Source organism: Alternaria burnsii (assembly GCF_013036055.1).
Source record: "Alternaria burnsii strain CBS107.38 chromosome Unknown 715, whole genome shotgun sequence".
Lineage (NCBI taxonomy): Eukaryota > Fungi > Ascomycota > Dothideomycetes > Pleosporales > Pleosporaceae > Alternaria > Alternaria burnsii.
Window position 1 is genome coordinate 541797 of NW_024066116.1, and position 13953 is coordinate 555749.

Below are 13953 nucleotides of genomic sequence, written 5' to 3' on the forward strand. Positions count from 1 at the left end.
TGAGCCGGAGGTACTAATGCAATGCGGCTCGGGAAGCTCGTGGAAGTAATCGAGGATGCATCACCATCTCTTCTCCGGCGAAATCAATCTAGTCAGCCGAGTGTCTGAAATACCTGTAGGCCGACTTAGACCCAATAGAAGTTTTAAGAATCTCTACGCCCATCAAGGGTGTGACAGACTACTCGTAGCAGGGGACGGAAGATCGCCGTGTTCGAAGAGGACATGGAAACCGCTGATCATGAGATCGCAAAGGACGAAGTGGTATATAACTACCAGAGAGATGCGTCTTTATGCTCCTCGTCAGCTCGTTCAATCGCTCAAGTGGTGCTCCATCACAGCTTCCTCCGTTCCACAAGATCCGTTAAGGCGGCAATCTTTCCAATATGTTTTCCAAGATTACATCTCTTCTCGCCCTTGTGGCAACGGCCAACGCGCATGGCTACCTCTCTTCTCCGATGAGCCGAACTGGCTTGAATGCACAAGTGAGTGTGCTAAGCGATTACATGTTTGAATGCGGGCATTGACACATTGTAGTCTGGTGCGGATACTTGCCCGGAGTGTACTATCCTCGAACCCGTTACAGCATGGCCAGACCTTGACGCCGCAAAGGTGGGTCGCTCGGGCCCTTGCGGATACAACGCTCGCGTATCTGTGGATTACAACCAGCCCGGCCCTCGCTGGGGCTCACAACCGGTTATCACCTACAAAGGCGGTGATGTGGTAGATGTACAATGGTGCCTCGATGCCAATGGTGATCATGGCGGCATGTTCAGCTACCGCATATGCCAGAACCAAGCCATTGTCGATAAGCTCCTAACCCCTGGGTACCTTCCGACTGAGGCAGAGAAGCAGGCAGCGGAAGACTGCTTCCAGGCCGGCGAGCTGAAGTGTACCGATGTTGCTGGCCAGACGTGCGGTTACAACTCCGATTGTCAACAGGGCCAAGCTTGCTGGAGGAATGACTGGTTCACATGTAAGTGCATCTTCATCTGTTTGACCAAGAACACTCCGACTGATATCGAAAAGGTGGCGGCTTCAATGACGGTTCGAAGTGCAGGAGCGTCGATAACGCACCTCTCAACTCGTGCTATACCAGCATCGCTGGTGGTTACACAGTCAGCTCAAAGATCAAGATTCCCAACTACACGAGCAACCACACGTTGTTGTCTTTCAAGTGGAACTCATTCCAGACTCCACAGGTCTACTTGACCTGCGCGGACATCAAGATCACTGGCAGCGGCTCAGGCGGCTCCACACCACCCACTTCAAGCAAAGCCCCAACGACCACAACGAAACCGACTTCCACAGCGGTACCCAGCGGCTGTGCGACACCCGTTGCTACTGTAGCTGTGACATTCGACTCCAAGACCACGACAGTCGTGGGCCAGACAGTCAAGATTGTTGGATCGATCGCCCAGCTTGGTAGCTGGAACACAGCCTCTGCACCCGCGCTCTCCGCGAGCCAGTACACCAGCGCGAATCCGCTCTGGTCCACGAAGATCAACTTACCGGCTGGCACCAGCTTCGAGTACAAGTTCATCAAGGTTGAGAGCAGTGGTACCGTGACGTACGAGTCGGGTGCTAACCGTGTTTATACCGTGCCGAAGGGATGTTCGAGCACAGCCACCGTTGCTAGCACGTGGAAGTAGGCTTTTCGATAATCGTTTGGATACGAGTGGCCATAAGTGTTCTGAGGGGGCAATATAAGAACAGGAAAGGTTGTGATATGTTAGTCATTACTGAACGCATGGAATTATGTCAAACCCTCGTTGGAACGAGCCGTGCAAAACTAAGCCCGTGATGGAACATGTCATGATTCCTGGCCGTGTTACAGATAGTACCGTACAAGTGTCGGAATCTTTAGTGATTCACGGTTGCGGCAAAACTCCGCGAAGGAAATATGCCATGCTTGGGCTCTCGCATCGTAGGGAACGACCTCATGACGTCGGGAGGCTGGGAAGCTTCGTTGTTCGTCACGTGTTCGCGTCCAGCCGCACTAATCTCCTCTAAGTCGCGGATCTGACGCGCTCATCTCTTCCCTTCCTTTTTCAAAGTTTTGAAAGCACAACCATCATCCCGCCTATTGAGATTAGAAAGCTAGTCCAAGTAACGGCTGAGTCTGCAGAGACAAGCCGGTTTCTTTTTTGCTGATGACGCCATCAGTGCCTCTCGACCGGGAACACGGTACCCTGCGTCTTGGCAATCCGTCGCGTTCCTGCCATCCAAATGCTCATCAGGCCGGCAACATATCAAGCTCCATCTGGCAGGTCGTGTCACCACAACATGCGTATCACTAAGGACCCCGCTCCTATCAGCGATACCATTGTCCAGAATGCACGAGGCCAACGTCCGCCCAGATGCCGGCTCAATAAAAGTCGGTTAAGCCGTGGAAAGCTTCCTTGGCACACAGCTAATAAGGCAGGTGCGTACATGCAAGATCTTGGCAGCGATTGTGATGCTCCGCTCCGCATGTTGTGACGCCGCCTGTGAACCCGGACTGCATATAACAGCATCTCAGGCAGACATGGTTCTCTAGAAGTTCTTTCTGCACTTCCGACTTCTTTACACCTTCTCGAATTGTACACGAGAAGATGGCGATGAAGAAAGCGCTTGTGGCTGCTGGCCTCTTCCTGGGGTCTGCTAAAGCCATTACTGTCGAGTATGTCTTACTGGGTATTACCGCAACAGTATTCTAATTGTAGTCAGGGGCATGCTTGCTGCACCTCGCAGAAGTACTGGCAGTCTCAGCCCCAAGGGAGTAAGTATTCGCGCAGATGTTTAAAACCAACGCTGACGGGATAGGATCGTGCCTTGTTCTCAGAAACTAAGTTCAATTGGACGTCCGAGAAATCCAGCACTTCTTGGTACTTCATTGACACCGAGTCTGGCAACATCACAAAAGCACCTTTTGGAAGCGACGCCTCGGAAGTGGTATGGGTCGGCGATACGGAGGACAGCATCCTCTACCTCAACGCTACCAACGAGGAGATTCCCGGAGGAGTAACTCTTTATACTGCCGATCTCAGCGGTGACTCTTTCGAGCCAACACTGGTGGCATCATTGCATGCTCCCCTCTCCGGGCTGAAGGCTGTGAAGACCGACTCAGGAATCAACTTTGTCGGAAACTGCCTTGCCTACGAGAGCAATGGAACCGCGTACAACCCTGAGCTCGTGACTGCACCGAAGAGTCTTGGTCAGTTGTACGACAGCAATTTCATAAGGCATTGGGATTACTACATCACTGCCGAACGCGTAGCTGTTTTCAGCGGAGTCCTCAATGGCGGAAACGGAACTTACAGCTATGGAGGCGAGCTCAAGAACTTACTTTCTGGCATGAACTACACCGTCACACGCCCCGAGAGCCCGGTGCAGGGTTCTTCGAGCGACCCAGGCGACTATGACTTATCTCCAGATGGCAGCATGGTTGCCTTCCGCACCAAGTCTCCTGATCTTCCCAAGGCGAACTACACCGCGAGCTACATCTATGTTGTTCCGTTCGACGGATCTGAGGTCGCCGTGCCAGTCAATGGTCCTGGCACCACCGCTCCCGAGACCGCACAGGGTGCATCTGGCGCTCCTGTATGGTCGCACGACGGCAGCAAGCTGGCCTACACCCAACAGGATGGTATCGATTATGAGTCTGACAAGTACAAGCTCTACGTTGCTGAGATTGATGGCATGAACAGCGAAGTTCGCTCAGTCGCTGAAGACTGGGATTCCAGCCCCACCGGTCTACAATGGAGTCCAGATGATGTCGACCTTTGGGTTACGTCGGAGCTGTACGCTTCTGTCCGCCTCTGGCTTGTTCCCCAAGACGCGCCAGCTGACTTCACACCCGTCAACTTCACTGGCCCCGACACTGTTCTCTCCGACTTCGCCGTTCTCCCTGACGGCAGTGCTTTTGTATCCGCGGCCGCTTCCTGGACCAGCCGCATGTTCTACAAGCAATACCCTGGTCAAGACAAGCACGTTCTCTTCTCTGCCAATGAAGTCGATGCGGAACTTGAGGGTCTCACGTCGGACTCTGTATCGAACTTTTGGGTTACCAACGATGATGGCGACGATATTCAGACTTTCGTCTTCTACCCTACCGACTTCGACCCGAGCAAGAAATACCCTCTCGCATTCATTATCCACGGCGGTCCGCAATCTACTCAAGGAGACAACTGGAGCGTGCGGTGGAACCTGAGACTTTGGGCTGATCAAGGTTTCGTTGTTACTGCCACACAATTCACTGGATCCCCGTCTTACAGCCAGGCCTTCACCGACAAGATCCAAGCAAACTGGGGTGGAACTCCTTACACCGACCTTGTCAAGGTTTTCGAGCACCTCCGTGACAACGTCGAGTACGTCGATACCGACCGCGCCATCGCCGCCGGTGCGTCATTTGGCTGCTACATGACAAACTGGATCCAGGGCCATGACCTAGGTCGTGAGTTCAAAGCCCTTGTCTGTCACGACGGAAAGATCAACCAAGTCGGTTCCTACGCTACCGACGAACTCTGGTTCATTCAACGTGACAACAACGGTACTGTCTGGGATAACCGCGAGAACTACGAACTCTGGGACCCTCTTCCTCATTTTGTCAATGCTAGCACACCTCAGTTCATCATTCACAACGATCTGGACTACCGTGTTGTGCAGGCTGAAGGACTGCAGACTTTCAATATTCTGCAGAGCTTGGGCGTGCCGTCGCGCTTTTTGCACTTCCCTGATGAGGGTCATTGGGTTACTAGTAGACAAAACAGTTTGCTGTGGCACAACTACATCTTCAACTGGATCAGGTACTACGTCGGGTTGGACGAAGAACTAACCATGGATGGTGTTATTACGCAGTAGATTAGCATCTAGAGCACGGATGGCATTACTTGAATGCTGCGAGCCCAATTCAAAAATATAACTGTACTGTGCATAGTGAACAAATTACAATCTCCGGTGCCAGGTGCATAAAGTCGAAGGGATAATTCGGTCCAGCAGCTTTGGACTGGCGTTAAACTATCCTTGGCATCTTTTGCCTGGCGCTGACCGTCTAGAACTTACTATGGTTAGCATTAAACAATATTGCAGTCCTCGCGGTAGCTTTTCATAACGTCGGCGTCTCGCATGTGGGGACACGACCATCGTCATAGTGCTTGACACCTTCGCTTCCTCCTACCAAGTTCAAGAGACCCAATTGGGAGCTCATCCGCTGTTGCTTACAACAGCTAGCGTGAGGTGCTACGTCCGGACCCGAGTTATTCACAAGTGCACCGAGCACGCGAACCCGAGTGCTGATACCAGGATAGCGAGTTCTATCTGCCATAATGAGCTATGTGACAACCGTCTACGAATACGCGTGCTAAGAGTAACGTTTTGTTGTTGTCGCAATCATGAATCACGTGCATCATACCTTGAGCGAGATGGTTCTCAGAGTCTTATTCACTGTGGTCGTTGCAACCACCTTGTTCGCACTGTTCAAAACATTTCAATCGTACATATCGCTCAGGCACATCCCCGGTCCGAGAGCAGCAGCCCTTACGAACCTGGTTCGGCGCTCATGGGCAAAATCTGGTCGCATACATGAGATACATCTCCGCGTGCACCACGACTATGGTTCCGTCGTCCGCGTAGGACCGAACGCTGTATTGGTCTCGCAGCCGCGCGCTATCGACAGCATCTTTGGATTCAAATCGCGGCCAAAGAAGGTAGGTAGAGTGCTCGTAAACCTTGTCCTCTAGCTAAGCTGAAAGATGCATCCGACATCACAAGATTCTCGCTGATAAAGCCACCCAGTCAGAATTCTACAACGCGCTCATGCCGCGCATGAAAGGCGGCGCCATCCCCGACGTTTTCGCGACGCTGGACGAGGATGTGCACCGCCAGATGCGGCGTCCCATCGCGAACCTCTACAGCATCGGAAACCTCATCTCGTTCGAGCCGCTCATCACGTCCACGCTGCGGCACTTTTTCATGCGACTGGACGAGCGCTTCGTGGACCGTGCGGACACTGCATTCGATATGTATGATTGGCTACAGTTCCTTACGTTTGACGTCATTGGCGAGGTGACCTTCTCACGACGCCTCGGGTTTCTGGATGAAGGAGGGGACATCGAGGGTGTGATCGAGGCGAACTGGAATTATTTCAAAGCTGCGGCACCGGTGAGTGTGCGATTGCCAGCCCCCTGTAGTATATGTCAATAATGGTGATGGTATTTTGTGATGCCATGAGCTGATTCAGGATCGTAGAATACCCAGATGCCTTGGCTGGATTATTTGTGGAAGGATAATCCCATATTGCCCGCGGGGTCGAAGAAGAATCTCGTGGCGGAGTTCTCTTTCGCACGAATTCATGAGCGGATGAGCTTGACACAAGCACAGAGAGAGAGCATCAATCAGCGTGACTTCCTGTCCTGCTTTATCCGGGAGAAGGAGAAGGATAGCGCGTTACCTCCTAGGTGAGCATTCCTACACAGACTCTACCCAATGACATTCATGCAACACTGACAATGCGATAGCGCCGTCCCCACCTGGACAAACTCAAACATCCAAGCAGGCGTCGACACAACCAGCATCCTCGAGAGCGCCCTCTTCTACCACCTTCTAAAGAACCCGGTCACTCTTACAACTCTACGCGCCGAAATTGATGCCGCCGCAAAGACCGGCCGCATTTCCGAGTTCGTCTCGTGGAAGGAGTCACAGACGCTGCCGTATCTGGAGGCTTGCATCCACGAAGCGTCTCGGCTGCACCCACCCATTTGCTTCCCGATCGAGCGCATAGTGGGGCAGCAAGGACTGCAGATCGATGGCTATGCGATCCCGCCGGGGACTAGGGTTTCGATGGTATGTGTTTTCGATGGATATCATAGATACTGGGAGACGAGGCTAACGGAGTGACGGGGATAGAGCCCGTGGACGGTTCATCGTGAGAAGTGGTTGTACGGGGAAGACGCTGAAGTGTGGCGACCAGAACGGTGGCTCGTGGGCGAGGAGCAGAAGAGGACTATGTACAGCTCGTTGCTTACGGTACGTTTTCACTCCCTTTACCAGCACCCCCTAAAGTGCTCCGTCAGGCTAATGAGGCACGGACCAGTTTGGCGCGGGCCATCGCTCTTGCCTGGGGAAGAACTTGTCGTATTTCCAGATTTTCAAGCTTGTGCCCTCGCTGCTGCAAAAATATGATGTAAGTTGCGATGCGAAATATTTTCCGTGCGTCTAGGGCGTGGTTTGAATGAGAGGCTGATGTACTGGTTAGCTTGAGCTGATGCGGCCGAGCGAGGAGTGGAAAATCGAAAACCATTGGTTTGCGCAGCCGTCGGGGTTTGAGGTGAAGATCACGCGAAGGAAGTAGACAGTGGGAAAGCTTGGGAGAGAGGGATGTAAGAGAAGGCTAGAGGGGCTTGCAGGGTGATACAATGCACGACCGACTACGTATGCAGGATAGGTATGTTGGAGCTGAGAAGCCGTCATGAGACACGAGCATCTGACTGGAAACGGTTTTTGCCTAGATGATATTATTCTAGAAATGGTTGACTTGGGTGCGCGTAAGCAACGATGCAGTAGATGTTGACGAGCCGACGGAGCTTTGGTCGAGGTTGTAGCAAGAGCAGTGTGCAAGGGACATATGAACAGGCAGCATAGCCTTCGAAGAAACCCACGGCCTCGATTGACTGGTATATACGCCTTGGAGGCCTCACTCAGTTCCATGAGAACTGTATCGTGTTAAAGGACAGCCTCTATTCAATGTTTGTTCTAGGTAAACTCAGACCTCGACTAGCCCAAGATAGGACAGTTTGTGACGATGGTCACTTACTAATCGCTTGCATCATTGAGCCCCGCTTCGGTGATGCCCACCATGCTTCTTACCTCCCAAAACTTTCGCAGTCTGAGTCCTGCACTTTCCAACAAAGCTTTGAATTCGGTGGGCGTCCGCTCAATACCGTTCAGTGTCGCCATGAGTGCAAGGTCCCTAGTATGGCAGTACCGTACATGGTATCCATAATTTGCAGGTAGCGGACTCGGAGCCGGAGGAATCTCGGCGCAGCCAAAGGTCGTATTCATGACGGGATCACATATGAGAATACGCGACTTCGGACCCATAGCTGTTTTTATCGCCTTGAGAATTGCGACGCAGTAATCATCGGACCAATCGTGGCTGAGAACTGTTAGTAGGAGAGGATTACATGCGGGACTAAAATGAGGTCTACCCACAGGATACCACGCAGCCAGTAGACATCGGCATTTTTTACGGGGTTCGGTTGGAAGAAATCGTGCGCTTGAAACGTTACGCGACCGCTGGAGACGGCATCGGGCGCTTCCTTGGGATAAACCTTGTGCTCGCCACGTTCGACATTCTCGGGACGATCTTGCACGACGAACTTCAACTTTGGGTAGACGTTCAGCAGTTGAAGTGGGAAGCCTCCTGTACAGTAAATTAGCTAATGTTGAAGCCGGGCGGAGAGATGACGTACCAACGCCCCCACCAACATCAACCACAATACCTTCCCCGAGCTCGAGCCAGGGGAAATCGAACGCGTGGGCAGCACCAGACGTCTTTCCGCCGGCTACCATGGCCAAAGCGAAATTCTCAAGCTCCGGTCGATTAATGACCACGCCTGGTGCGTCTCTAGAATCACTGCAAGCGGACAGATCTGGAACACCTGGGTAGCCTGGACCGTCAGAGACAATTTGACTAGGCAGAAGCTTTTCAGTCATCCACTCCCAAAGCGGCTTGTTTGTCCCCATGGCGCGGTGAAAAGCTGTCTCGTCAACCTTGTATGAGTGACCTGTAGAACCGAGTAGGTAACGAGGAAAGTGGTCTGACGACGAGTAGATATGCAGTCCACTTGGAAGTGTCAGAAAGCCGACTATGTTGAGATTAGGATGTTTGATTTACTTACAATAGCTGCACATAAGCTCTCAAGCCTGGATTATCAACCAAAGCTCCAGAGATACGGTTGTTCGCGAATCGGTTATCTGCAACCTCGCGGAAGATGTGAATGGAACACAAGGTTCTCAATATGCGCGCTGAAGAATCTCAGCACGTTTAATATGGTCGTTGGTCTGCTCTAACCCACCCAGTTTTCTTCGTTCAATTCCAGTTCTCTCGGATATTGTCTGGATATCCAACCCATTAGGCCCCGCTCCGTGGAGAAGGTCAGGGATTTTGCGCTCGGCGGCAATGAACAGCGCGCGCGATTCCATGAACTCTGCCAAGATTTGCTGGATGCGCTGATGAGGCTCAGCCACAAGTTCAACTATAGCTCCGGTGACCGCTTCGATTGTTCTCTCTGCGTTCCAAAGCCTGTGGCTAGGTAGAATGCGCGCTGTGTCTTTGCTCTCATCTTGGTACGAGAAATTCTCCTTGGCCCATTCGTCTTTGATTGTCAGAGCTGCCTCTTGCAGCAAGTCGGATAATCTCAGGAGCTCGTCAGCGTCCTTCAGGGTGTGAGGAAGGCGTTCCATCTCAAGCTCAGTGATGCAGCTACGAAAGTAAGCTGAGAAGACAAGATGAGCGACTTCTTTCCTCTCATGTGATTGCGGTTGTGATTGGTATTCTTTTTGTGATCTGCGTAGGTGCGGACCTGCGCTGAACCAGCAGTGGTGGTGCTGCAGCCTGAGCTTACTGCTCGGGTCCCATGTAAGTATCCTGGACCCGAGTCGCATCTTCCAGGCCGCCAACACGCCGAAATAGCGGGTGCCCATTAACTTACAGAATCCGCAGTAGTCAGGCCGATGCTGGCGTGCAGCGTACTCATCCTAGTCCTTTCTTATTCAGTCTCTATAATCATTTTCAAGTATGAACGGCATCACAACCGAGAAGACGAATGGCCACGTGGAGAAAGGATATTTGAAGCACCAGATCCCGAACCCCACAGTCGTGTGGCAGTCCTTGCAAAAGGTCATCCCCTTACAGGATCGTAACATCAGATTTTGGTGGCACCACACGGGCTACCATGTGGCTTGTATGGTTGACGCTTCCGGATACTCTATAGAGAAGCAGTACGAAGTGCTGCTTTTTCACCTGCATTTCATAGTGAGTTCTCATCGGAACCTGCTTTTCATGTCAGAATGGAGTCTGACGATTTGGTCAGTGTCCTCGACTAGGACCGGCTCCCGAGAGCGATGGAAAGTCGAGATGGCATTCCCTGATGGCGCACGACGGTTCCCCTCTGGAATACTCCTGGAAGTGGAATACATCCACAGGAAAGCCAGATATACGATACTCATGGGAGCCCTTCAACCCAGGTTCGGGCAGAACCACTGACCCCCATAACCATGCACTATCGCTGGATTACATGAGCACAGTGAAGAACGTTCTGCCCGGTGTGGATTTCTCCTGGATTACTTCGCTCTTGGAAGAGATCGAGAAGGGCGATCAAAAGGCCTCGCACTTTCTCCACGCCGTGGAGTATAGCCAGACAAAGCCCTTTGGTCTCAAGTCCTATTTCCTACCACGAGACTATAAGATCCTGCAAGCAGGCAGTGCAACAACCATGAATGAATGGGACGAAATCATCCTGAAACTCAATCCGAACAACAAGGGGCGCGATACGTTGATGGAATTTCTCTCGAACAATCCCCAGGGCAAGCTCCTACAGCCGTGGTACGTTACGCTCTTACTTCTAAGTGACAGCTGGACACTAATGCCGATTGACAGCGTACTAGCCGTAGATAACGTGAAGCCCGAGAAGTCGCGGCTGAAACTCTACTTCATGACACCGCACACAAGTTTCTCTTCTCTCCGCGAGATTGTCACCCTTGGTGGATCACGCGACGTTCCGGAATCCAGCTTCCAAGACCTCAAGTCTTTCATCTGGACGCTACTAGGATTGCCTGATGACTTCCCAGAAGACGCTAGTGTTCCCGCGCATCCACCTGTCGCCAAGACGTGGTTAGATGAAGAGAATCTCGTTGAGTGCTTTGTTTACTTCTTTGATATCGCACCGCATAACAGCGATGTTGACGTCAAATTCTACCTGCCGACGAGGAGGTACGGCCCGGACGATCGGCAGATTGCCACGCGGCTTGTGGAATGGATGGAGTCGAGAGGCCGTGGAGCTTGGTGCGGTCGATACTTGCAGATGCTGGAGAAGCTGGCTGAGCACCGTGGGTTGGAGAACGGAAAAGGATTGCATAGCTATATCAGCTATCAAGTGGGAAAGGGACCGGAGCCGGATATCAAGTCTTATCTTACACCAGAGACATACCACCCGGCACGCTACATGTTGTCTGCGTAGTGTAAGATCACCTATCATCGTATATGTTTTTACGTGTCCGTCTACAACGAAGATTGGAAGCAAAGCTGAACAGATTTTCCGGCTAAATCTTCTCTCCTGCTCCATTTGCTGCACAGTAGCTAGTACTATACATGTGTGTAGTCCTATCGATCATTAGTGAAGCAAAAGTCCGATCTGCTTTAGAGGAACAGATACAACCATTCAACAGGCAGTTGAGTTTTTGTTATTTCAAACGATAGTTCACGATGACGTCTCTAAAAGACTTCTGTGAAGAATGAGTGGGAGTAAGGCTCACAGATAGTAATGGTGCGCGGCGGGCTTGATCAATGGGCGTGAACGAGAGATGAAAGGTCCTTTATATGCTGATTCGTGCACGCAAAATCAAACAACCAGGTGGAAGGGATGTAGCACCCCAGGAGGCATTTTGTTCTCAAATAGACAAGAAAATACGTAATGGATAATTCTAGCAAACTTGTAGTGCAGTCTAGGGGGACACTCGGCCGAAAAGAATGCGCGTTGCAACAAAATATCCGAAACCAAACCACACCAATCCTGGAAAAAAGAGAAGCCTTCATTCTAAATCCATGATAACATAAGTCATCGAGCAGTAGAATAGAGCTGTCTACGTCCAGCCGGCCAGCGTCTTGGGAATAGCGTGGTATCCGTCAAAGAAGCCTTTGGGATCGTACTTGTTCTTCAAATCTGTCAACTTCACGTGTCGCCACTCTTCATAGCCGTACAGAGCACTCAGAGGCTCATCTCCGTGACCGTAGTTCTGGTACTCATACAACCTGTCGTAACCTGAGTACTTCTTCTCAGCCCATCTGTTGCGCCACTTCACGCTGAAAGCCTCGACATTGGCAGCGTCTTTGTCGTCCGTGTACAGCATTACAAGCTCGATCATATTGTTGAACTTTCCACGATGAGGAAATGCAGAGAAATCGTTAGGAAGTTTGTTCATTGCCTGGTTTGGGAAGGTCTCGATCATCAACATGCTGGAGCTGGCGGAGGGGTTGGCGTGAATCATTTTTACGAGGTCGTCTGCGAAGTCGTTGACGATTTGGGTGTCGATCTTCTTGGTGATGACGCCACGCATATCGTAATTTACACCTTTCGTGCAGGAGAAATTGATAAGTCCACCGACAGCAGCGTTGAACGTGCCTGGCCAGGAGGTTTCGACCTCCACAAAGCGAGTGGCGTAGGACTTGAAACGATTGGTATGCTTTTGAGCGTCTTTAGTAGGCCCTGCATACTGGACGTTGAGAATAACATCAATCTGTAGTCTTGTTTAGTACCTTGATCATCATCATACGGCTTTGAACACTGACTTGTTGTGTTGTTGTGTTGTATGACACGAACGGAATCATGTTGAGACGGGGATCGAATGCATCAGGGTTACCTCCCGGCGCTGCAAGGTCGTTAACAGCATCAAACATTCTCTTCATATCTTTACGTGCGAAGTAGAAATCTCCGTTGTAATGCTGGCCGTTGTTGGTGGCAGGATATGTCTGCAGCGTTATCTCGAAAGCGATACCGAAGTTCTGACCTGCGCCGCGAATACCCCAGAAAAGATCTTTGTTGACTTTCTGAGATGCTTCGACAATGGTGCCGTTGTACAGTGCGTATCGAACCTTGCTGACATTATCGCTTGTAAGGCCATAGAGACCTTCGAAACGGCCGAGACCGCCACCAAGCGTAGCACCAGCCGATCCGACGCAAGGACATGACCCTACAGCTACTCTAGTGAGCAACCTTTATAGAATTTAGTGAGCCAGTCGAGACTTACTGACTGTGCGTCCATGGTCGTATAGAAACTGGACAAGGTCGCCGTAAAGCACGCCCGAACCGTAGGTCACACTTTGGTCCCGATTAAGCTTGATGCTATCAAACCCGCCCATATTAATCATGGTGGCGTTTTGCACAGACTCCAGAGTAGCTGAGTAGCCGTGGCCGCCTGATTTGGCAAGGAAGGGACGGTTGTTGCTCGACAGGTATTTCAGCTGTTAGAAGAGCCTGTAAGCAGATTGTTCACAGAGCGATCAGCAAGGAAAGAGCACGCTTACCCCCATAGATAGCTCTCTCTCATTCTGGGGGAGAAAAACTTCGTTGAAAGTAGGAGCTGAGTAGGTAGACCAACGTTGCGTCTTGTTGGCAAATTCAGACCAGGTCTGATCATGAGCATCGCCTGCAATAGATGCTGGCCAAGTATCCTGGCGTTTGAAAACAAGGTCGTTGTCAATGGCAGCGCCGGATGCTATTGACATGAAGGGACTGAATCCGAGTAGAACTTTCGCCAGTCGAGAGGCGAACATCTTGGAAAGTATAAGATATCGAAGTGCCAAATGATGCGCTTGAAAGAGTGTTTTTGGATGAAGGTAATGATAGTGACATTGAGTACGGTATCTGGAGGGTTTTATACTTGCTGGTCCAACTTTTCCCTCATTGTATCTGTGCCTGCTGGTCTACGCACGCGTTCATAGCCCCCACGACCTTCGTCTTCAACTTTCGGCTCATCTGGTGTTCTGGGCCATCCGGTGGACTCTGCTCCAGCTCGAAAGGTATGTGAGGGCGCAATATTGGACGCCATGGCTGTGTTGGTACTTGAAGCTACATCCATCTCTCGTAATCTAGCTACCAATCATAGTATAATCGCGGGCTGGTGTGGTGGAAGGAGTAAGGCCGACAACACTCCCGTATTATCCGTCTGAGACAAAGTGCCATTTGAAGGCGTATAATC

The 13953-nt window shown here is 51.3% G+C and overlaps 6 protein-coding genes across 6 annotated transcripts; 4 read left to right on the forward strand and 2 right to left on the reverse strand.

Moving 5' to 3' along the window:
* Positions 1-383: 383 nt before the first annotated feature.
* Positions 384-1649, forward strand: GT037_007326 (carbohydrate-binding module family 20 protein; the record flags this gene model as incomplete). The annotated part of the gene is made up of 3 exons (XM_038932373.1): positions 384-482; positions 535-973; positions 1027-1649. 3 exons carry the CDS (start codon positions 384-386, stop codon positions 1647-1649), a joined length of 1161 nt encoding a protein of 386 aa, XP_038784861.1.
* A 942-nt stretch (positions 1650-2591) lies between these two features.
* GT037_007327 (dipeptidyl-peptidase-like protein v precursor) lies at positions 2592-4839 on the forward strand (the record flags this gene model as incomplete). The annotated part of the gene is made up of 3 exons (XM_038932374.1): positions 2592-2659; positions 2707-2758; positions 2803-4839. 3 exons carry the CDS (start codon positions 2592-2594, stop codon positions 4837-4839), a joined length of 2157 nt encoding a protein of 718 aa, XP_038784862.1.
* A 560-nt stretch (positions 4840-5399) lies between these two features.
* Positions 5400-7327, forward strand: GT037_007328 (pisatin demethylase; the record flags this gene model as incomplete). Its single annotated transcript, XM_038932375.1, has 7 exons — positions 5400-5684; positions 5773-6138; positions 6226-6434; positions 6495-6819; positions 6883-7002; positions 7070-7159; positions 7232-7327. 7 exons carry the CDS (start codon positions 5400-5402, stop codon positions 7325-7327), a joined length of 1491 nt encoding a protein of 496 aa, XP_038784863.1.
* Positions 7328-7788: 461 nt separating this feature from the next.
* GT037_007329 (sterigmatocystin 8-o-methyltransferase precursor) lies at positions 7789-9441 on the reverse strand (the record flags this gene model as incomplete). Its single annotated transcript, XM_038932376.1, has 5 exons — positions 7789-8131; positions 8188-8398; positions 8448-8821; positions 8877-9003; positions 9054-9441. 5 exons carry the CDS (start codon positions 9439-9441, stop codon positions 7789-7791), a joined length of 1443 nt encoding a protein of 480 aa, XP_038784864.1.
* Positions 9442-9775: 334 nt separating this feature from the next.
* On the forward strand, positions 9776-11216 carry GT037_007330 (uncharacterized protein; the record flags this gene model as incomplete). The annotated part of the gene is made up of 3 exons (XM_038932377.1): positions 9776-10012; positions 10071-10582; positions 10637-11216. The coding sequence occupies 3 exons, from the start codon at positions 9776-9778 to the stop codon at positions 11214-11216; spliced, it is 1329 nt and encodes a 442-aa protein (XP_038784865.1).
* A 622-nt stretch (positions 11217-11838) lies between these two features.
* GT037_007331 (uncharacterized protein) lies at positions 11839-13528 on the reverse strand (the record flags this gene model as incomplete). Its single annotated transcript, XM_038932378.1, has 4 exons — positions 11839-12492; positions 12545-12951; positions 13003-13216; positions 13280-13528. The coding sequence occupies 4 exons, from the start codon at positions 13526-13528 to the stop codon at positions 11839-11841; spliced, it is 1524 nt and encodes a 507-aa protein (XP_038784866.1).
* Between the last annotated feature and the right edge of the window lie 425 nt (positions 13529-13953).